This window comes from Schistocerca americana, chromosome 2, assembly GCF_021461395.2.
Source record: "Schistocerca americana isolate TAMUIC-IGC-003095 chromosome 2, iqSchAmer2.1, whole genome shotgun sequence".
Taxonomy (NCBI): Eukaryota; Metazoa; Arthropoda; class Insecta; order Orthoptera; family Acrididae; genus Schistocerca; species Schistocerca americana.
The window spans coordinates 201,001,241-201,025,053 of NC_060120.1; the positions used below are offsets into that span (position 1 = coordinate 201,001,241).

At 44.5% G+C, this 23,813-nt stretch overlaps 1 protein-coding gene across 2 annotated transcripts in view; it reads left to right on the plus strand.

Annotated features, from left to right (window-relative positions):
• LOC124596048 (juvenile hormone acid O-methyltransferase-like) overlaps positions 1–23,813 on the plus strand; it is an 80,347-nt gene that overhangs the window by 14,351 nt on the left and 42,183 nt on the right. For both annotated transcript variants that reach the window (XM_047135021.1, XM_047135022.1), the window contains exon 3: positions 22,536–22,756. In XM_047135021.1, coding sequence (XP_046990977.1) covers positions 22,536–22,756 — 221 coding nt within the window. The remainder of the gene's footprint in view (positions 1–22,535; positions 22,757–23,813) is intronic.

Here is a 23,813-nt window from a genome sequence, read left to right on the forward strand (position 1 = left end):
GCCAAATCAGGAGCATAAGCGTGCAACCCTGTGAACATTACTTGGAAGACAAGTGTGCCAGTATACTGATTAGTGCATTTACAAGGGAACCTCCCCATCGCACCCCCCTCAGATTTAGTTATAAGTTGGCACAGTGGATAGGCCTTGAAAAACTGAACACAGATCAATCGAGAAAACAGGAAGAAGTTGTGTGGAACTATGAAAAAAATAAGCAAAATATACAAACTGAGTAGTCCATGCGCAAGATAGGCAACATCAAGGAAAGTCTGAGCTCAAGAGCGCTGTGTTCCCGTGGTTAGCGTGAGCAGCTGCGGAGCGAGAGGTCTTTGGTTAAAGTCCTGTTTCGAGTGTAAACTTTACTTTCTTTATTTTCGCAAAGTTATGATCTGTCCGTCCGTTCATTGACGTTTCTGTTCACTGTAATAAGTTTAGTGTCTGTGTTTTGCGATCGCACCGCAAAACCGTTCTCCAATGGGAACCGAAAACATTTGATCGCAAGGTCATAGGTCAACCGATTCCTCAACAGGAAAACACGTCTGATATATTCTATACGACACTGGTGACGGCATGTGCGTCACATGACAGGAATATGTTGTCGACCCACCTAACTTGTACACTTGGCGAATGGGTAAAAAAATTCTTCTACCTTGCCCGATTTAGGTTTTCTTGTGGATGTGATAATCACTCCCAGAAAAGAGATGAAAACATAACAGTTTGTCACATAAACTGCAACAAATGAATGCAACAGTTTCACAGTCGCACAGTTTTCCCTGTGCTCTGTCAAAACATATGTTTGTTTAGGTGTAGCGTCCCCATACTGCGGCGCAGTTGCCTCGCATCGGACTGACGGACGGACAGATAATCATCATCATCATCATCTTGGACAGTTTCCAGCCACTGGCTGGGTCTGTCGGGAACACAAGCCTCTCCATCGTGTTCTGTCTTTCCACCATTCCCCCTCTTCCACCTTCGTCCAGTTCTCTCCTCTTCTCATCACACATTCCTTCACTCCCTTCACCCATCTATCTCTTGGTCTTCCTCTGGGCCTCTTCCCCTCGAGTTGCAGATCAAACATTCTCTTTGGAATTCTTCCCTCATCCATTCTCTTCATGTGTCCATACCACTGCAGTCTTGATTTTTATATCCTGTCCTGTACTGGTTCCTCCTTTAGTCTTTCCCTCACATACACATTTCGCAATATGTCTCGTCTTGTTACACTCAACCTGCTCCTCTGGAACTTCATTTCACTAGCCTGTATTCTACTTTTGTCGCTTTTGTGCATTACCCATGTCTCACTTCCGTATGCCAATATGGGGACAAAGTAGGTTCTGTATATAATGCCCTTGGATTTCTGTGGCACCTCCTTGCTCCAAATAAGCCCCCTAATGCATTTGTAGAACTGCCCTGCTTTTCTGCACCTTTCATTTATTTCCATCGCGTTTCCCCCCTTACTTTCAATCATGCTTCACAGGTACTTGAAGTTCTCTACCACTTGTAGTTTTTCCCCTCCACAAGTTATATCCACATTTGGCCTATTGTTCTTCCTTGTTGTGACAATTATTTCACTTTTCTTTGCAGAGAAATGCATTCCATATTGTGCTGCCGTTGCCTCCCATACATCTAACTGCTCTTGCACCTCCTTCTCGCAATTTCTCCATAACATCAGGTCATCGGCAAAAAGCACTGCTTTCATTTTATGATCTCCAATTGCATCTGATACTTGCTGTAGGATTTCATCCATAACAATAATAAACAATAAAGGGGAAAGTGCACTTCCCTATCGCAGCCTATTTTCCAGCTTGAACCATGCAGTACGTTCCCTCCCCACTTTCACACAACTCTCACTTCCCTCATACATTTTTCTGACTTTTCGTGTTATCTCTTCATCTATCCCTTTTGCGTTCAGCACATCCCAGAGCTTGTCCCTATAGATACTGTCATACGCCTTCTCAATATCTAAAAAGGCCATGATTAAGTCCTTCCTGTACTCATAGTGCCTTCCCTGCAGTTGCCTTACCGCAAATGAGAGGTCCGTTGTTGATCTTCCCGGTCTGAAACCATACTGCTCCTCTTGCAGTCTACTTTCAATACTGCTTCTTATTCTCTTCTCCAGGATCTTTTCATAGATTTTTCCACAGTGGCATAGCAGGGTGATTCCTCTGTAGTTCTCACATCTCCTTTTATCCTCTTTCTTGAAGATCGGGACTATAACTCCTTTCTTCCAATCCTCAGGAATTCTGTTCTCCTTCCACACCACCCTCAGCACTCTGTATAGCCACTGGGTTCCTACTTCTCCTGCTGCTCGTATCATATCCACTGTTACTTCGTCCCAACCTGGTGCCTTGCCCCCTTTCATCCTCTTTATGGCTTCTTCCACTTCATTCCAAGTTAGATCATCAGTTTCCCCACTATTATAATCGTCTACTGCCTTAGGCTCTCCATCGCTGTTAGTTACCCGCTTGGCGGCATTCAACAGATCTTCAAAGTACTCCTTCCAAATCTTTTTGAGCTCATGCATTTCCTCCACAACTCTTCCATTATTATCCATGATCCTCAGGCACTCGCTTCTGTCATTCCTCTTATTTCTTACCATGGTGTAAAGTACTTTTTTGTTCCCTTCACTGTTCTCTTCTAACATTCTTCTCCATTTTTCCATCCACTTCTTCTTCTCCGCCCTTACTATGGTCTGTGCCGCTTTCTTGCTTTCCTTATATTTTACCCTAGCTTCCTCTGTTCGGGTCTGGAACCATTCTCTGAAGGCTTTGTTCTTTCGAAGTACTGCCTCTTTACATATGTTGTTCCACCATGGAGTTTCCTTACTTCTCCTCTTTGTGCTAGTTCTTCCGCACACAGTCTCAGCTGCCTCAACTAGAGCCCTCTTAAAATCTCCCCATTCTTCTTCCACTGTTCTCTGATCTTCCTTTGGCAGCTTCTTCCTGATCAGTGTCTGGTACTGGGTCCTCCGTTCATCCTCTTTCAGCATCCATGTCTTCAACCTTTTCTCCTGTATATCTGTTGCTCTCCTATCTTTTTTCTCTCTCAGGGTGGCTACCAACAGCCGATGGTCACTGTCTAAGGCCTCAGATGGAATGACCTTAACATCTGTGAGGCTGCTCATCATCTGCCTATCCACTAGTACATAGTCTACTACTGAAGTTTGGGACCAGTCTCCACTGTACCAAGTTATTTTGTGGCTACTTCTCTTCTTGTACCAGTAATTTGCGATCGCCAGCCCATTCCTCTTGCAGAATTCCAGCAACAATTTTCCTTCTCTATTTCGGTTCCCCCAGCCCTCTGGTCCCATTATGTCCTCGAATCCTTTCCTGTCTGTGCCAACATGTGCATTGAGGACAGATAGTAATTGTCTGAAAATAAAAAACTAAACTTTTCACTCGAGGGAATACTTGAACCAAGGACTGCTTGTTCCGCAGCCGCTCACGCTAACCACGGGACCACAGCGCTCTTGAGCTCAGACTTTCCTTGATGTTGCCTATCTTGCGCATGGACTACTCAGTTTGTATATTTTGCTTATTTTTTTTATAGTTCTACACAACTTCTTCCTGTTTTCTCGATTGATCTGTGTTCAGTTTTTCAGGGCCTATCCACTGTGCCAACTTATAACTAAATCTGAGGGGGGTGCGATGGGAAGGTTCCCTTGTTAGAGCCTTCACAAAGTAATTTACATTCGTTATTACACGCTAAGACCATTGCGCAACAAGAATGGAGCATTGTCAGAAGAAAGTACATGTTATGGATTTGTTACTGCAAGGCCGGCCGGTATGGCCGAGCGGTTCTAGGAGCTTCAGTCTGGAACCGCGCGACCGCTATGGTCGCAGGCTCGAATCCTGCCTCGGGCATGCATGTGTGTGGTGTCCTTAGGTTAGTTCGGTTTAAGTAGTTCTAAGTTATAGGGGACTGATGACCTCAGAAGTTAAGTTCTATAGTGCTCAGAGCCATTTGAACCATTGTGTTACTGCAAAGAGAAAAAGCTACTACAGAAGTTTGAGCCAGAGGTGGAGAGCCAGGGCAGTAATCAGGCCACTGGTCAGTGACCCACTTAATGAGAGGCACAGCTTACCAGGTGAAGAAAACAGGTCAGTCACCAGGAAGTACTACAGCCCAACCGACTGCCGTCATTTGCTTATTTGAGGCATGTTGCCACGGGACGGTAGGTCCGCAATTGTTCGATACTGAGGAAATTGGATACTTTATTTCGTTCGATTCAGTTGCACTGATGTTGAGCTTTTGTTGCAGTGATTGCTGATTTCGGGCTGCCACACCCATTCTCAAACCACACACTATTTTATTAACATTAACTAGTCGTACAGTATGGTGCCAAAACACGAATACTTCTGTACAGGAAGGTACACAATGGGCAACAAGCACTGTCATTGATATTAAGCTGTGTGTATGTTGCACCTAACACTTTTGTACAGTGCTTTTGGCATCATACTGTAAGACCAGTTACGGTTATTAACAAGGTGTGTGGTTCCAGCATGCGCACGGCAGCGCAAAACCGGTAACCACTGCAGCAAAAAAAAAAAAAAAAAATATCAATGCAACTGAAACAGACGAATTAAATTATCCAATTTCTTCACTGGCCATTGCCTCTGTTCCAGACAAATTGCCGTGACACACAAACGACGCCACTACCGCAAGATCGGCGGGGCACAACACGTCTTGGGATGGAACACTTTCCCCACTACCTGGCCTGTACTAAGATGGACAGGGACACATTGACCGCCACAAAACCGTTATTTTTTGTGGAGGATATCAAGGACAAGTGTGGCGAAGTGGAGTCTCTCAGATGCATTCGGGCTCCCTATTGATCAAAGCTTCTTCTGCCGCACGTTCCGCAGCTTCTCGTGCTTGTGATCGTCTTGGCGATGTCCCGGTGTCTATTACACTTCACCAGTCTGGGAATATAGCCCAAGTAGTGATTCTCATAGGAACCTCATCCTACAAACTGATGAGAAACGCTGGTCTAGTCTGGAGGGAGGGGGTGTTCATTTTATTCAACTTTTGCAGAGGGCTCGTAAAAACTGCTGCACCTATAACGGCACATTTATTCTGGCATTCGAGGGAGATATCCTCCCAGAGAAGGTCGAGGTTGTGTGTTACCGATGTGACTGTGACATGAAGTAGCACGTTCCGCCACCCATGAGGTGCTTTCAGTGTTCGCATTCTGGGCATGTCTTCCTGCTGTACAGCAGACCCTCTGTGTGGTGACTGGACACTCACTCCATGAGGGAGCACCAGTGTTCCACCACCTGTGTGTGTGAATTGTGATGACCGCCACTCTCTGTCCTCCCCAGATTGCCCAGCTTACATGAGAGAAAAGAAGATCCAAGACCCTATCTTATGCTGAGGCTCGCCAAAAATATGAGCTGCTCGACCTTGTGTCAATTTCTTCTACATTTGCCACAGTTACATCCTTTCTCCTCCCTACCTCTTACTTACCCCAGCCCCTTCCCCCTCTCCCATCCACTTCCCATGCAGTTCCTGTGCCCTCCCCTATGGGTGCTGCTCCCACTCTCTGGCCAAAGACGTGCCCCTCTTCTTGGGCGCCCACTGGTGATGGGGATCCCCCCAGCACCACTCCCTCAGCGTCACTCAGGCTGTAAGCCATCTACTACAGCTCGACCACGGAACACACTTGACCACGGGACACACTATCCGAGCGCCCTAAGGTCGGCTTTTCTCGTTCGGTTCCGGACCTTGCAGAAGCCTGCCCTCCCTCTGTGTCCTGTCCTCACCAACCTCTGAATGAGCAGAAGAAGAAGAAGAAGAAGAAGAAATCCAAGCCTCAGGATAAGGCCTCTCTGGTGCCCTCCCGAGGCACCATTTCTCCCCTCACAACTCGAGTCTGTCTGACGTCTTATTTATGGACATCATCCCATCCCTCTCAGTGACGACCACCGACCCTGATGACATGACCGCTCCTTAGTTCAACACACGATAATCCATTGGAACGGCAATAGATAATTACTGTCGCCTATGAGAAATAAAACATGTTTTCTCTTATTCTGTATTCTGTCTTTCTCTTTAAGAAACGCAATTCCATGATGACCACTCTCCAACGGTTAGTGGTTATCGGCCATTCTGTCGGAATAGTGCCAGCCCTGGGATAGCATCTGGAGAAGTCTGCACTTTCGTTCGCACCTATGCCATTAGTGACTGGATCCCCCTTCATACCAGCCTGGAAACAATAGCAGAAAGAGTGTGAACGACTCTAGAAATCACCATTTGCAATGTTTACCTCCCTTCAGGCAGGCCACTTCCTTATGTTGATCTGCCTAACTTAATGCAGCAACTCTTGCTTCCATAGCTCCTTCTCAGGGACTTTAATGCACTCGACCTCTTGTGGGGAGTGCCACTTCGACAGCTAGGGTCTTCTAATTGGCCAACTTACTAGAGACTACAGTTCCATCTGGCCTATATATATATATATATATATATATATATAGTCAGTTGGATATATATATATATATATATAGGCCAGTTGGAACTGTAGAATGCCCAATGTGGGTGTGTCTGCGTGGTGGCGACGGGGAAACGATAAGATCACCGGAAAGTGGTCAGTCACAAAGATCATCAGGCCATGAGAGGCACTGAAGTGGGTAGGGGAACTTTCTCTAGTCGTCGTCGTCGTCGTCGTCGTCGTGGTCTTCAGTCCTGAGGCTGGTTTGATGCAGCTCTCCATGCTACTCTATCCTGTGCAAGCTTCTTCATCTCCCAGTACCTACTGCAACCTACATCCTTCTGAATCTGTTAAGTGTATTCATCTCTTGGTCTCCCTCTACGACTTTTACCCTCAACGCTGCCCTCCAATACTAAACTGCTGATTCCTCGATGCCTCAGAACATGTCCTACCAACCGATCCCTTCTTCTAGTCAAGTTGTGTCACAAGCTCCTCTTCTCCCCAATTCTATTCAATACCTCATTAGTTATGTGGTCTACCCATACAACCTTCAGCATTCTTCTGTAGCACCACATTTCGAAAGCTTCTATTCTCTTCCACGTTTCACTTCCATACATGGCTACACTCCATACAAATACTTTCAGAAACGACTTCTTGACACTTAAATCTATACTCGATGTTAACAAATTTCTCTTCTTCAGAAACGCTTTCCTTGCCAATGACAGTCTACATTTTATATTCCCTCTACTTCGACCATCATCAGTTATCTTGCTCCCCAAATAGCAAAACTCCTTTACTACTTTGTCTCATTTCCTAATCTAATTCCCTCAGCATCACCTGACTTAATTCGACTACATTCCATTATCCTCGTTTTGCCTTTGTTAATGTTCATCTTATATCCTCCTTTCAAGATACTGTCCATTCCGTTCAACTGCTCTTCCAAGTCCTTTGCTGTCTCTGACAGAATTACAATGGCATCGGCGAACCTCAAGGTTTTTATTTCTTCTCCATGGATTTTAATACCTACTCCGAACTTTTCTTTTGTTTCCTGTATTGCTTGCTCAATATACAGATTGAATAACATCGGGGATAGGCTACAATCCTGTCTCACTCCCTTCCCAACCACTGCTTCCCTTTCATGCCCCTCGACTCTTATAACTGCCATCTGGTTTCTGTACAAATTGTAAATAGCCTTTCGCTCCCTGTATTTTACCCCTGCCACCTTCAGAATTTGGAAGAGAGTATTCCAGTCAACATTGTCAAAAGCTTTCTCTAAGTCTACAAATGCTTGAAACGTAGGTTTGCCTTTCCTTAATCTTTCTTCTAAGATAAGTCGTAGGGTCAGTGTTGCCTCACGTGTTCCAACATTTCTACGGAATCCAAACTGATCCTCCCTGAGGTCGGCTTCTAAGAGTTTTTTCATTCGTCTGTAAAGAATTCGCGTTAGTATTTTGCAGCTGTGACTTATTAAACTGATAGTTCGGTAATTTTCACATCTGTCAACACCTGCTTTCTTTGGGATTGGAATTATTGCATTCTTCTTGAAGTCTGAGGGTATTTCGCCTGTCTCGTACATCTTGCTCACCAGATGGTAGAGTTTTGTCAGGGCTGGCTCTCCCAAGGCTATATATATATATATATCTGTTGTACACTTCGACTCTTCTATCTCTGACTGCATTGCTGCAATCGTGCTAGAATTCTCCGCCACTGTTCTTCATGCCGTTGGCACTGCTATCCTCCTATCCACAAGTCTCCCTCGTCGTCTACCGGTACCGTGGTGAATCCAGGACGTAGCAATCTCTATCCAGGACCGCCAATGGGTGCTAAAACACTCGAAACGACACCCTTCAGAGACTAACCTTATAGATTTTAAGCATCTCCATGCGAAGATTCGCTATCTTATTAAGCAGAGTAAAAAGGAATACTGGATTGCTATGTTTGCTCCTTGGAGATGTATGTCTTCCTGTCGCAGGTTTGCTCCAAGCTCTGTATACTTTTGGATCGTCTGCGACGATCAACTGTCCAGGTTCTCATCCTACAGGGTTCTCGGTGTACTGATCCATCTGTACTTGCAGAACACCTCACGACACACTTTGACAGCATCAGTGTCCTCTTCCTATTCTGCTACATTTTTACAGCAGAATCGATGAGTTAAAGAAAATCTCCCCCGTTTCAACCCCCACCGAGCTGAATCCTATAATGAACCCTTTACTGAATGGGAATTCCTGCAGGCTCTTACGATCTGACATGATATTGCCGCAGGTCCACATTCCATCCACAATCAGATGATACAACGCTTGGACATTACTCATAGGGAACATCTCAGTGACTTCAATGCATTTGGGTCACAGGTGCATTCCTCTCGCAATGGCGCGACAATGTAGTTATCCCCACCCTTAATCCTGGGAAGAAGCCATTGTCACTCAACAGCTACCGATTGATTAGCCTGCGGGCTTTCAAAAACTAAATGAAATGTGATGGCCCTCAACTACGTACCCTCTGACTCAGAGTTGATATATTAAAAGTTTTGGCTGGTTTCGTTGTCTAGGGGTCGGGATACGCAGTTGCCGCATTACTAGCCAAATACTGCTGAGTCTACATTATACAAAATGAACATACACATGAATCAAATGGTCTAAGGTTTCTATCACTTGGCAATTGCGAATTTTGAATGTTGTATAGAAATTTATAAATGAAAGATTGCAATTAAATAAATTCTGCAGGTACTATTTCAACGACTTTAAATGATGGGTACGATAGAAGTAACTTTAAGAATGACCTTTATTACTGTAAAAATCTTATTGGTGTTGATGTTCCAGCAATTAAATAAAATATAAGTTGAATAACACGGAAACAATGGATTCGTACTTCACGTAATTCGTTATGAACAACAAAGTAGCTCGCGAGATAATCACTTCTAAACGCATACTACGTCTTCAGTGCAGAAGCCACGGAAATCTCACCAGTGCACAAGTCGGCGCTACGAAATATTTGTGTGTCCCACGACCTCGTGCAAACTGCTCCCCTCTGCAAGTCTTTCCCGCGACTGTGCGTCCATCGCGCCGTACTGTCCAGGACTCCCCTGCCCTCTCTCGAAACGATGCTCCTCCCCCACTTCCATACAGTCTCTCCACGTGTCCTTTTTGGAAAGATCGCTGTGATTGGCTAGAGTGCTCCCGCCCTGTCTCCAAGCTAATGCACACTCACAAACATAATGAAACGCATTCGAAATACTGGATTTACATGCAAATAACTTGAAATTAAATAAATATTCCTATGGCTGCACCATAAACACGCTCTAACACACATTATTAAATAAACATATATCAAAGGAATATAACAGAAGTAGGCCAGTAGCATAACGTCTCTGTGCTTTCTAAAACACAGTAAATAATTGACCAATTTCGTCATGAGTAGTATATATCGGATATAAACAAAGACGTAATATATTTATAAGCATGGTGCTACCGTTTTTTTCGAGTAACTGTGGGGTACTTTAGGCCTGACGCGATCAATAGTAATCGGCCACTTTGACCTCCAATAACTCATGTACTGTTAAAGTTACATTCCTGAAATTCATACCAATTTTGGTTTACACTAATAGTTTTACAGAGACACGTCGATCTACAAAACCGGATGAACAGTTTAGGTTTTGGAAATTCGTTGCTGGGTGTTACTTGCATAATTTACATTCAGATACTAAACTTTAAACTAATAGAGAGATTGAAAATCTGATTACACCATTAGAATCGTTGTGCAAATAATGGTAATGTACGTGTTTCTTTTTGAGGTATAATGATTCCTCTGGCTACTATTAATATCTATATGATCGGTGAAATGTCTGCCATTATGGTTTCACAAAGACCGCCATATTTGGCACTCCCTGCATATCTCCTTCATCGACACAACGTCACCATGGAATTCCCAACCACGCAATCGGCTGGACCACGTGGTCCGGCCTTTGTGCAGCATCACGTGGTTGCTAACAAGCCGCGGCTTGTCGAGCGGCCCGAACGGTGGCCGCCAACTCTGAACTTAAATTATTTCCGGGACGCCACAACTCGCCCGTTACCCTACAAGCCTCACCGATTACTTTTTAAACTTCTTGAGAGGATGATTAGTTTATGTTTATGTTGGGTATTTGGATCTCAGGACCTTTTGGCCCTGTACCAGTGTGGCTTCAGATCTACAACCGACTACTCAAACTGGAAACAGCAGTCCGACAGGCTTCTACTAACCGCCAACATCTTGTCGCGGTCTCTTTTGACCTACATAAGGCATACGACACGGCTTTGCACCGCCACATTTTAGTTGTCCTTTATTACTGGGGCTTTCGAGGCCCCCTTTCTATTTTTATCCGAGTTTTTATCCCACCAACTCCTCTTGGTTTGAGTTGGAACTTCACCCAGTACCCCTCAGATCCAGGAGAACGGTACCCCGTAGGATTCTGTGTTAAGTGTCACACTCTTCCTCATCGCCATCAGTGGACTTGTAACTCTGATGGGCCCCTGGTTTCCCCAGCGTTTTACGAAGACAGATTATTGCATCTGTGCAGCTCCCACTCGGTAGCATCTGCTGAATGCCAACTCCAAGGCTCCATCAGATGGACCTCTGCGTTGGACCTTTCCCATGGCTTACAATTTTGTCCCTTCAAGAACGCAGGTTACGCCTTTTTGCCATCGACCCCCAGTACACCCCGATCCAGTCTTTTTTTCGACAAGAAGCTGACGTGTCTGCCCCATATTCTCTACTTGAAAACTATATGCACCATATTCGCCACTTGAAAACTACATCATCGCTGAAGCTTAAAGCTCTCCACCACATGGCCCACACATAATGGGTTGGAGAATGTGCTACTCTTCTCCATCTTTACAATCCTCTGGTTTTGTCCAGACTACATTGTGGTTGTCAAATTCATGGCTCAGCAGCACCTTCTACTCTGAAACTACCTGACCCTGTTCATCCTTATGGGGTGCTTCTGACTATTGGTGCCTTCCGCGCTAGTCCTGTCGAAAGTCTCCTCGCGGAAGAGGGGATTCCCACTGTAAAATACAATGGAGCCAGCTCTTCGTTTCTTATACAATAGTCATTCGACGATTCCCTGACCATCCTGTGTTCCCCATCATCTTTGCAAACGAGGGGTATCTCCCTCCTTATACCTGCTCTTGGGTGGAATTGGCGGTTGGAATGCATCTCACTTCTCTCTGTTGGATCTCCACTTACTGGAAAGTGCTCCGTGTATTTCCTCGTGAACCCTCCCTCCGATGGTGCCTCTTCAACGGATAAGGGCCGGCCTATTCCAGGGTTCTAAGGTCTCTGTCACGCCTAGAATATTCCGAAATCTTCCACATTCCACCCTTGAAGAGTTACAGTGTGATACCGTCCTCTAAACTGATGATGCTAAAACGGTAGATAAGGCGGGATATGCTTTTACGTCTCTTACTGGAATGGAGCACCATTTACTGTTGGGATCATGTAGTGTGTTCGCGACAGAGCTGCTAGCCATTAAGTAGGTCCTCCATTTTGTTACTCAGGCCTCCTTCGACAGTGTTTTAGTATGTACCAATCCAGTGAGCAGCTTAAAGGCCACAGACCAATGCTACTCTTGGCAGCCTTTGGTCCTTGCTCATCTCTGTCCGTTGCCATGCCGCCTGCTCAGCTGTCCCCTGGGTCCCAAGTCATGTGGGAATCCCAAGGAATGAACTGGCTGGCCATTTGGCTAGAGGGGTAGACTTTTATCATTACAAGTGCAGATATGCGGGTACACATTAAATCTCTCTTTGCCCAAAATTGGAGTGACATCTGGTGCGCTACTGCTCTCCGTAATGAACAGACAATCAAGGAGACTACTGCAGTTTGGAGCTCTTTCTTCCGCTCCTCTCGGAAGATGCCCATTGTCTTACACTATCTACACATCAGTCATATTAGGCTCACCTAGTTTTAACTAGTGTAACTAGCCACCCCCACAATGTGGTTGTGGAGCCGGACTGTCGGTATCCCATACATTGGTAAAAAGTCCCCTCCTTTTAGCCCTTCATACTAAGTATAGCGGTCCAGATTTGTTGTCTTAACGTTAGCAGAGGATTCACAGATGGTTGAACTGATCCTCAGTTTCCTTCGTGAAACTGGTTTTTATTTTAAATTATAGGGTTCTGCTGTACTCCTGGAGCAGGGGCAGGGTAGTTACGATCTCTTCGCGTTTTCTGGATGTGAGGATGTGAGACCCGTGAACAACCCCCCCCCCCCCCCCCCCCCTCTCCTGTGCAAAGACCTCTCTTTCGTTCGTCTGTTTTTCCAGTTTTTAGATTTCGCCTACTCTTTTAGTCCTTCTACTATGTGTGGTTTTAGCTTCCTATCTTTGTAGTTTGACTTCTGACTGGATTCGCCTACTTGTAGTTGATGCCGCTATTTTCCGTATGTAATTTTTGAATTGCGGGACTGATGACCTCACTGATTAGTCCCACAGCCCCCTCAATCAATCAGTCATCGCCACATTAACCTGGGTGATGCTGATCGGGAAGTAAGGCCACAGTCAAGACGTTGCTCCAGGCAATTTTTATGTTTTAGATAAGCTGAAAGAACATCTGAACAGAGGCAGATATTCTAGCTATAAAGACGTTCACACAGCGACGTTCACACAGCGTTCTAGAATGGTTCCTTGACCAAGGAGTGGATTTCTGTGATCGGCTAATTCAAGGATCGGTAGAACATTCCGTCAGTGGTTCGCAGAGACTTGGTGACAGTGCTGAGAAACACTACCACGTACGTCGCTTTCAAGTGTAGCTCAGCATTCAACAAATGTCTCTTGTTGCACCATAATAATGGGTAACTTCTTGAAATCCCCCTCGTAGAAGGAAGGGCAACACATGGTCACACAGAATGCCGAAATGAGCATCCCGGTTCATGTCGACGTTAACCTGAAAGACGCGGCTCAAGCGATGCTACGGAAAGAAAACAGAAAAACCGCCGAGCCACCTCCACCCTAAAGTACACCCTCGATATATTGCAGCTTACAGGGCTCAGTGGCCTGATGCAGCGTCATTTGAAAAGAGTCAAAGTAGCGACTCTTGCGGTTACTACGTACACCTTCAGCTTGAGCCCAGCTTCTGTGTTTGGCCCGTTGTATACATGCAGCTTTGTGCCGCTGCGAGCAATGGCCTTCCGTGAGATACCCGACTCTAGGTGCCCAATACATGCGTATCGCATTGCAATGTTCATTTGGAAAATGGGAAAGATGGACCTGCATTAAATGACAGCAGCAGTACGTCTCGAATTAGAAACCTGTTTTCATTGACAAGGCCTCATTGTAGTCACCTTTTCTGTCACTTGGAATATCTTTACGACCACTGTTACAACGTCGTTAATAATAACGAGATTCAGAATCTGCTGAGGAAGCAGAGAACGCGCAAATGACAAGCAAGGGTCAGTAGAGATTCGTGCATCTGTGAAAATATCTGCAAGAAAAGTTTTGCATCACCTCGGATCCGAGAGTTCCGGAACCTTTGCAGAAAATAAGATCAGAGATCAACATAAACATCATTTCCGCCCTTTTTATTGCTCATCAAAACCACACATTGCATGTTGTACCACCATACAGCGAGAATTTCAGTAGTGGTGCCCGCATCTCGTGGTCGTGCGGTAGCGTTCTCGCTTCCCACGCCCGGGTTCCCGGGTTCGATTCCCGGCGGGGTCAGGGATTTTCTCTGCCTCGTGATGGCTGGGTGTTGTGTGATGTCCTTAGGTTAGTTAGGTTTAAGTAGTTCTGAGTTCTAGGCGACTGATGACCACAGATGTTAAGTCCCATAGTGCTCAGAGCCATTTGAACCATTTTTTTTCAGTAGTGGTGGTCCAGATTGCTGTACACACCGGTAGCTCTAATACCCAGTAGGACGTCCTCTTGCATTGATGCATGTCTGTCTTCGTCGCGTCATACTATCCACAATTTCATCAAGGCACCGTTGGTTCAGTGTGTCCCACTCCTCAACAGCGATTCGGCGTAGATCCCTCAGAGTGACTGATGGGTCACGTCGTCCGTAAACAACCATTTTCAATCTATCCCAGGCATGTTCGATAGGGAGATGGAGAACATACTGACCACTCTAATAGAGCGATGTCGTTATCCTGAAGGAAGGCATTCATAAGATATGTACGATGGGGGCGCGAATTGTCCTCCATGAAGATGAGTGCCTCGCCAATATGCTGCAGATATGGTTGCACTATCGGTCGGAGGATGGAATTCACGTATCGTACAGCCGTTACGGCGCCTTCCATGACCACCAGTGGCGTACATTGGCCCCACATAATGCCACTCCAAAACAGCAGGGAACCTCCACCTTGCTGCACTCGCTGGACAGTGTGTGTTTAAAGCGTTCAGTCTGGTGACCGTGTTGCCTCCAGACCAGTCTCCGACGATTGTCTCATCTATGAAAAGAACGTGATGCCAATCCTGAGCGGTCCATTCGGCATTTTGTTGGGCCTGTGCTGCGTGGTTGCAAAGATGGACCTCGCCATGGACGTCGGGAGTGAAGTTGCGCATCATGCAGCCTACTGCGCACAGTTTGAGTCGTCACACGACCTCCTGTGGCTGCACGAAAAGCATTATTCAACATGGTGGCGTTAGTGTCAGGGGCACTCCGAGCCATAATCCGTAGGTAGCGATCACACACTACAGGAGTAGCCCTTGGGCGGCCTAAACGAGGTATGTCATCGACAGTTCTTGTCTCTCTGTGTCTCCTCCATGTCAGAACAACGTCGATTTGGTTCATTCCGAGACGCCTAGACGCTTTTCTTGTTGAGAGCCCTACCTGGCACAAAGTAACAATGAGGACGCTATCGATCAAACCACGGTATTGACCGTCTCGGCATGGTTAACTACAGACAACACGAGCCGTGTACCTCCTTCCTGGTGGAATGATTGGAACTGATCGGCCGTCGGACCTCCACCGTGTAATAGGCGTTTTCATGCATGGTTGTTTACATCTTTGGGCCGGTTTAGTGACATCTGTGAAGAGTCAAAGGGACTGTGTCTGTGATAAAATATCCACAATCAACGCCTATCTTCCAGTCCTGGGAACCGGGGTGATGCAAAACTTTTTTTGATGTGTGTGTATAATACGCATACGACTGCTATCGTTGTCATACCTTAGTAAAAGATCTGACAGAGAACCGGAAAAGAAATCTAATCCTATATAAAATCGCTAAGTGGGTCTAAGGCTTCCATCCAGTCACTTGTTGATCAGTCTGGTGTGGCGTTTGAAGATAGCAAAACGGAAGCAGAAGTTTCAAATTTAACTTTAAAGACATCGTTCACGCAGAAGAATCGTACAGACGTACAATCGTTTGACCATATAACAGATTTCCATATGAACGACATAATAATAACCACCCCTGGCGTAGAGAACAACTGGAAGAGGTCCGGATAGAATCCCAATTCGGCTTTCCAAAGAGTAATCTATGGCAGTGGACCTTATGTAGCTTGCGTTTATCGCCAATCTCTCGCCCAGCGAAAGTCCCATCGCATGTGACTCCTGTGTATAAGAAGAGCAAACGAGCGGACGCGAAAACTTACAGACCAATATTCCTAACATAGGTTTGCTGCAGAATCCGTGAACATATCAGTTCCAATGTAATAAATTTTCTTGATATCGAGAAGCCTATGTCTACGAATCAGCACGGTTTTAGAAAGCATCCCCCGTGCAAAATTCAGTTTGCCCTTTTCTTACATGATATACTGCGAACTATGGGAGGAGGGCATATTTCTAGATTTCCGAAAAGTGTTATACACTTTGCCCCATTGCAGGGTGTTAAAGAAGGTACGAGCATAGGAAATAGGTTCACAGATATGTGATTGGCTCTAAGACTTAAGTTGTAGAACCCAATATTTGTCCTCGATGGCGAGTGTTCATCAGAGACAACGGTATCGTCAGGAGTGCCCCAGGGGAGTTTGATAGGTTGGCTGTTATTTGCTGTACACAAGAATGAGTTGGCAGACAGGGAGAGCAACAATCTGCGGTAATTTTCCGATGATGTCGAGTACGGTAAGGTGTCGAAGTTAAGTGACTGTAGGAGGATACAAGATGACTTAGACAAAATTTCTAGTTTGTGATGAATGACAGCTAGTTCTCAATGTGAAAAAATGTAAGTTAGTGAGGATGAGTAGGAGAAACAAACCTGTAATGTTCAGATACAGCATTTGTGATGTCCTGCTTGATACAGTCATGTTGTTTATATCTAGGCGTGACATTGCAAAGCGATATGAGGTGGGACGAGCTTGTGAGGATTGTGGTAGGAAAGGCAGATGATCGACTTCGATTTATTAGGAGAATTCAAAGAAAGTGTGGTTCCCCTGCAAATGAGACCGCATGTAGGACGGCTGTTATTTGCTGTATACAAGAATGAGTTGGTAGACAGGGAGAGCAACAATCTGCGGTAATTTTCCGATGATGTCGAGTACGGTGACCTATTCTTGAGTACTGCTAGAGTGTTTGGGATCTGTACAAGGTTAGATTAAAGGAAGAAATCGAAGCAATTCATAGGCGGGCAGCTAGATTTGTTACTGGTAGGTTCGAACAACACGCAAGTGTTACAAGCATGCTTCAGGAACCCAAATGGGAATCCTTGGATGGAGGGCGACAATCTTTTCGAGGAACACTTTTGAGAAAATTTAGAGAATCTGCATTTGAGGCTGACTGCAGAACGATTCTGTTGCCTCCCACATACACTGCGCGTAAGGATCCCGAAGATACGAGAAATTAGGGCTCATACGGATGCAACTAGCAGTCGTTTTTTCTCCCTTTTTCTTTTTGCTAGTGGATCGGGAAAGGAAATGGCTAATAGTGGTACAAGTACCATCCTCCCCGCGCCGTAAGGTGGATTGCGGAGTTTGTGTAGACGTAGATGGTACATCATTTCTTGCGGTTACGTTGGGCTGTTTGCATTGGTACAGCAACAAATCGGGCAACTTCATTCACTTCACTGCACTGTGTGCCATTCTATCAAGTGGACCAGTTTTACTGCGCGGATTTCGTACAACCGACTCGCAGTACTCAACGTCATGGCTTGAGACAGTGGTGGAAGGCCACGGGACTGCTCTGTCGCATTTCTTCTCCATCGATAGTGCTAAAAGGTCGCCAGTAAGAAACATTTTCTCCGGCGAGCATAGCACTGCTGCAGTAGGTGAGACGTAGTTACTTCCACTGTGCATTTTTTCTTGTCAGACGTGTTGAAGGCACAGCATACGTACATTTATTCATCAACGAATGTCATAGCTGCAAATACATGTTCGGCGTAAGCAACTCGAAACCCAAACAAAAAACGTCAGGAGAAATGTTGAACAGAAGAATGGACAAGTGTTTCTACTTAGGGGTTCTACCATCAGCATTGCTGCCTGCGAAAAATTATTTTGATTTTGATGAAAAAGATCCATTTCAGGTGCATAAGACAACTGCTTCCTACTTGCCAGTATTGACGTTACAGTGACTTGTTTGACTTGTGCTTATAACGCAGCACAATGTGTGCGGGATCCCAGAGAGAGAGTCCAAAGTGACAGTTCACCTATCATAAGCCAGCAACTGATGAAGTGCTGTACGATCAACGTGTCGTTATGCTAATTGCGACCGTGTTTCAACGCTGGGGTCGTCATCCCACTTTACAAAGACAATGGCGTATGCAAATGCTGTTTTGCTATTTAAATATCCTAAATTGCCCGGCGTTGATGTATAGTCATATATGGCTTTATTATGCTTAAGTCGCTATCCAACTGCTGCTATTAATATCTCTTAACCAGCGTCCTTCTTTCCCGCGCAATATCAGCACTATACAACAGCAAGAACTTACCATTAAGATATTTTTAAAAATTTAAGATACCTCAAAAGTCTTACATTTAATATATCATATTATATGTGACTCTTAGAGTTAGGTAGGATATCATTTTGTTAGAACATTTACGAAATAAATTACGGTTTAATTGTCCAAAGGTTGCCAAAACATTCAGCCATCAAGTAGCAAGTGCTCCACATTAAACATTCACAAAGTTAGCATTAGATAGCATACCTATTATCTCAATGTATAGTGATGAAATAACGGGAATACGTTTGTCTAGGTAACATATTTAAGTGTTTAACAGTGCAAGATCACAACTTAACGTAAGTGCGATTTAAGCCATTACAAATATGAAATGCTGTTACATTAATAACCGGTGTAACGTCCAAAATGTTGGCTGCATGCATTGAGTTGTGCAGATGCTGGATGTCAGTTTATGGGATAGAGTTCCATGCCTGTTGCACTTGGTCAGTATGGGGACGGTTTATGCTGACTGAGCGACGCTGGAGTTGTCGTCCGATGATGTCCTATATGTACTCGATTGCAGATGGATCTGGTGATCGAGGAAGCCAAGGTAACATGTCGGCACATTGTAGAGCTTGTTGGGTTACAACAGCGGTATGTAGGCGAGCGTTATCCTGTTGGAAAACACCCTCTGGAATGCTGTTCATGAATGACAGCACAACAGGTCGAATCACCAGACTTCTGTGCAAATTTGCAGCCAGGGTGTCTGGGATAACCAAGAGAGTGCTCCTACTGTTGTATGACATCGCAGTCCTTCACCCAGACCATAATTCCAGGTGTAGGTCCATTGGCTCTAGCACACAGACAAGTTGGTTGTAGGACGTAAACTGATCGCCTCCTAACCAACACGCAGTCATCACTATCAATGAGGCAGAACCAACTTTCATCCAATGAGCTCTCGCTTAACATCACTGAAGTCGCAAAGGCGGTGGTTTGGGTGGAATGTACGCTACAGGGCGTCAGGCTAGGAGCTGTCCTTGAAGTAACAATTTTTAACAGTTCGTTGTGTCACTGTGGAGCCAACCACTGCTCAAGTTGCCATTCACCGAACACTATGGTCTTCCCTCTCGCTGTTGCCACGCGCCTGTCTGACACCCAGTCTTGTTGCGACCGTACATTCTCGTGACCTATGATGCCAGCAGTCATGCACAGTGGCTATACTCCTGCAGTATCGCAGAAGGGACATCCAGCTTCACGTAGCTGTATTACAGGACCTCGTTCAAAAGCAGCGAGGTGTTGATAATGGCGTCTTCATCACCTTAAACTCTTAAAGCGTTGCTGCTTCTGGATCAAGGGATCCCAGGTTCGATTCCTGGCCAGGTTGGGGATTTTCTCTGCCTGGTGACTGGGTGTTTGTGTCATCATCTTCATTCGTGACAGTGGCTCGATTGGGCTGTGTAAAAATTGGACTGTCTAAAGTAAAAATTGGACTGTCTAAAGTAAAAATTGGACTGTCTAAAGTAAAAATTGGACTGTCTAAAGTAAAAATTGGACTGTCTAAAGTAAAAATTGGACTGTCTAAAGTAAAAATTGGACTGTCTAAAGTAAAAATTGGACTGTCTAAAGTAAAAATTGGACTGTCTAAAGTAAAAATTGGACTGTCTAAAGTAAAAATTGGACTGTCTAAAGTAAAAATTGGACTGTCTAAAGTAAAAATTGGACTGTCTAAAGTAAAAATTGGACTGTCTAAAGTAAAAATTGGACTGTCTAAAGTAAAAATTGGACTGTCTAAAGTAAAAATTGGACTGTCTAAAGTAAAAATTGGACTGTCTAAAGTAAAAATTGGACTGTCTAAAGTAAAAATTGGACTGTCTAAAGTAAAAATTGGACTGTCTAAAGTAAAAATTGGACTGTCTAAAGTAAAAATTGGACTGTCTAAAGTAAAAATTGGACTGTCTAAAGTAAAAATTGGACTGTCTAAAGTAAAAATTGGACTGTCTAAAGTAAAAATTGGACTGTCTAAAGTAAAAATTGGACTGTCTAAAGTAAAAATTGGACTGTCTAAAGTAAAAATTGGACTGTCTAAAGTAAAAATTGGACTGTCTAAAGTAAAAATTGGATCTTTGAACGAGCGCTGATGACCACGCAGCTGAGCTCCCCACAAACCAAACATCACCACCACCTTAAAGGCATTCTTGTCTAACTCATTGCTGACCAACTCACCACATACAATCTCAGAGGTACTCACGGCCATTACAGTGGTATACAATGCAAACCTGATTTGCATCCTCATAGTGACACTCCTAGCGCCTCTCTCATGCGACTGGCAAGATATCTGAACGGACATCTTTCAGATGTAGAAATACATCTACCAACTTTCATTATGTTGCACAACTTCTTCTTAGTGTTCCAGTGTTTCATCGGTGTAATCAAATTGACATAACTACATAGGCCAGTGTAATGATTAATTCTTCTGGACACCGTGCCGCATCACGATATGAAACACTTAAATTGCAATCTGTAAAACTTAAGTTCAGTCCGTATTACAATGGCTTTCCTAGGGCCAAGACTGGTTTTGGCGGACGAAAGGTGCCTCTATTGCAGACGATCGGTATCAATATGTCATCTTTGTGAAAGTTTATTCGCGCTACAACATAACAGGCTAGTCATGGGTAAAGGGAGAGTATAGGAAAGAACCTATTCGTGAACTGTTCAGCTTGCCTGTGATTGGCGACACTCTGCAAATCAACATCGTGCTAGTTTTCTGCTGGCCATGTTCTCTCCCTGGAGTGCACATAAATGCACTGACAGTCCTCCTACGGCTGTTAAGATTGTCATATCCGTGACCAGTGAGGCATTTGCCCTGCAATAGCTCCCAGCCAGTCGGACAGGGATGGTCAGAAGGACTCTGAAAGTTAGTAGCCATCATCTCTATTGCTTAATGATTTGTCACCTTTCGTATTTTTCGGTGGCACATCCAAGACTTGAGCCAGCTCAAGGGCTTTGTGGAACAAGATAGGTTTTCCAGTCACGATAGGGTAACTCAAAGGAGGTATTTGTGTAGTTTCCATGTCCAAAAATGGTAATGCACCGTTGTTCTCAGTTTCCTGAGTGAACTGTGTTCATATATAGGCTGTTTACACTGAGGTGACAAGTGATGGGATACTCCCTAATATTGTGTCGGACCTTCATTTGCCCATCGTACAGCAGCAACTCTACGTGGCATGGACTCACGTCACTGGAAGTCCTCTGGAGAAATAGTGAGCCATTTTGCCTCTATGGGCCGTCCATAAGAGTTGGAGCGTCAGGAGTTCCTGCACGAGCTGACCTCTCGATTATTTCCCATAAATATTCAATAGAATTTACGTCGGGCAATCTGGGTGGTCAAATCATTTTCTCGAACTGTCCAGAGTGCTCTTCAAACCATTCGTGAACAATTGTGGCCCACTGACATGGCGCATTGTCATCCATAAAAATCCCACCGTTGTTTGGTAACATGAAGTCCATGGATGGCTGCAAATGGCCCCAGAATGGCCAAATGCAACCATTTACAGTCATTGATGGGTTAAGTTGTACCAGAGGACCCAGTATATTCCTTAGAAATACAGCCCACACCATTACAGAGCCATCACCGACTTGTACCATGCCTTGTGATGACTTGGGCCCGTGGCTTCGTGAGGCCGGCACCACACTGGAGCCCTATCATTGTCTCTTACCAACTGAAATAAGAACCCAACTGACCAGACCATGGTTCTCCAGTAATCTAGGGTCCAATCAATATGGTTCACGAACCTAGGAGAGGTGCTGTAGGCTGTAGAAAAGGCACTCGCGTCAGTCGTCTGATGTCGTAATTAATTAACCCCAAATTTAGCCACACTGTCCTAATGGATACGTTCTTCGCTTGTCTGTTAGCATTAGTTATATGCAAACGTCGCTCCTCTCGGTAGTTAAGTGAAGGCTATCGACCACTGCATTGTGTGTGGTGAAAGGTAAAGCCTGAAATTTGATATTCTCGGCACACACTTGACACTATGAATCTCGCAGTACTGAATTCCCTAACAGTTTCGGAAATGGAATGTCCCGTGCATCTGGCTCCAACTACTATTCTGCATTCAGAGTCTAGCAATCCTAATCACGTTGGATATCCCTTTGCCCCTCCATCTAATTGCTCTTAGTATTTTACCGTCAGGTGAAGCACATTGAAGACAGGTATAAGCGCACCAAACGTACTTTATTTGTGTCGTCCAGGCTCCTGATTTACTGAAGTCGGTTGTATATGAAAGCTTTTTATGTTCATGTCATATGTGATATAAAACGTTTGCGTGTGTAGGTACTGGTTCCACGGTTGCCTCCGTCAACCGTCATCGTCGCGAGTGACGTGAATCCAGCCATGGTGAAGCACGCAAAGGAGCAGAACGCCGTGCCGGCCGTCAAGGCGCACGAAGTGCTAGACGTGATGGACGCCGACGTGACTAAGACGGCCGTGTGGCAGCACGGGCCCTACGGCAAGGTGTTCGGCGTGATGGTGCTGCACTGGGTCCCAGACAACAGGTGAGGCTGCTTCAGTAGGGTAGCAGTGACAGATCGAGCCCAAAGAATGCTGATGTCAGCGCTGATAAGGCAATATTGTTGCGAAAACCCACAGCAAATCTCGTTTCACCTACTATCGATGGCCCTTAAAATTTACATTGTTTCATTGCTTAACAAACCACATGAAACTGTTACAGTTAAAATAGATCATAAGGATATATGATCTACCTTTAATACATTAAGAAATAATTAGGGGAGACAAGTTTACCACTTCCATTCAAATGGGGATGGGAACAGAAATATGGTACACTAATTGCTGCGAATTATTTTCATACTTCCCAAATGAAAACAGGGGGAAAATCCTTAGGTAATTTTCCATTTCAGTTGTTCCATAGTAAGAATACAGTAGGTTACAGGATTCTGCAAATATTACAACAGAATTGGTGATTTATTTTTGTTGCAGTTGTAAACCATTTTTCATTTGAAGAATCTTCATCAGTTATAAGGAATGGCTACACTTCTATTGTTGACAATTTTGAGTTTTTTGCTGAAACACAGTACAAATTGCTCAGACTCGTCTTCAAATACCTGTTGAAGCACGATTTTTAAGTGTTTTATTAAACGAGCAAAAGGCTACTAGTGTGGTCAATAAGTTATGAAAAACCATAAAAAATTTCACGTTTATGTTCATACTAGTAAATTCTCTTTTTAGTAACTGTCGAAGGATCTTAAAAAATTACAGTAACGGATTGAAAAAAGTAATAAATAAAACCTATGGCTTTGGCTATACTGACAGATAAAAAAGTTCTATATGTTAACCATGTGGCAAATGCTTCCTCATTGTGTGCTATCATTTGCCAAAATCTCGTTCTGATGCCCCAAACAGTTTGCGCTATGAAATATGTTGTAAACATTTCATACTCAGATGCGAGTCATGGGAAGTGAATGTGCTACACAATTTCCATTTTTGAGAGTTTGAAGACAGATCTCCTCCCAAGTCTAAAGAAAAATTCAACATCTTAGCTAAATTTCATTTGCAGCAACATACGCACCAAATGCAAAATCATAGCAACCCATA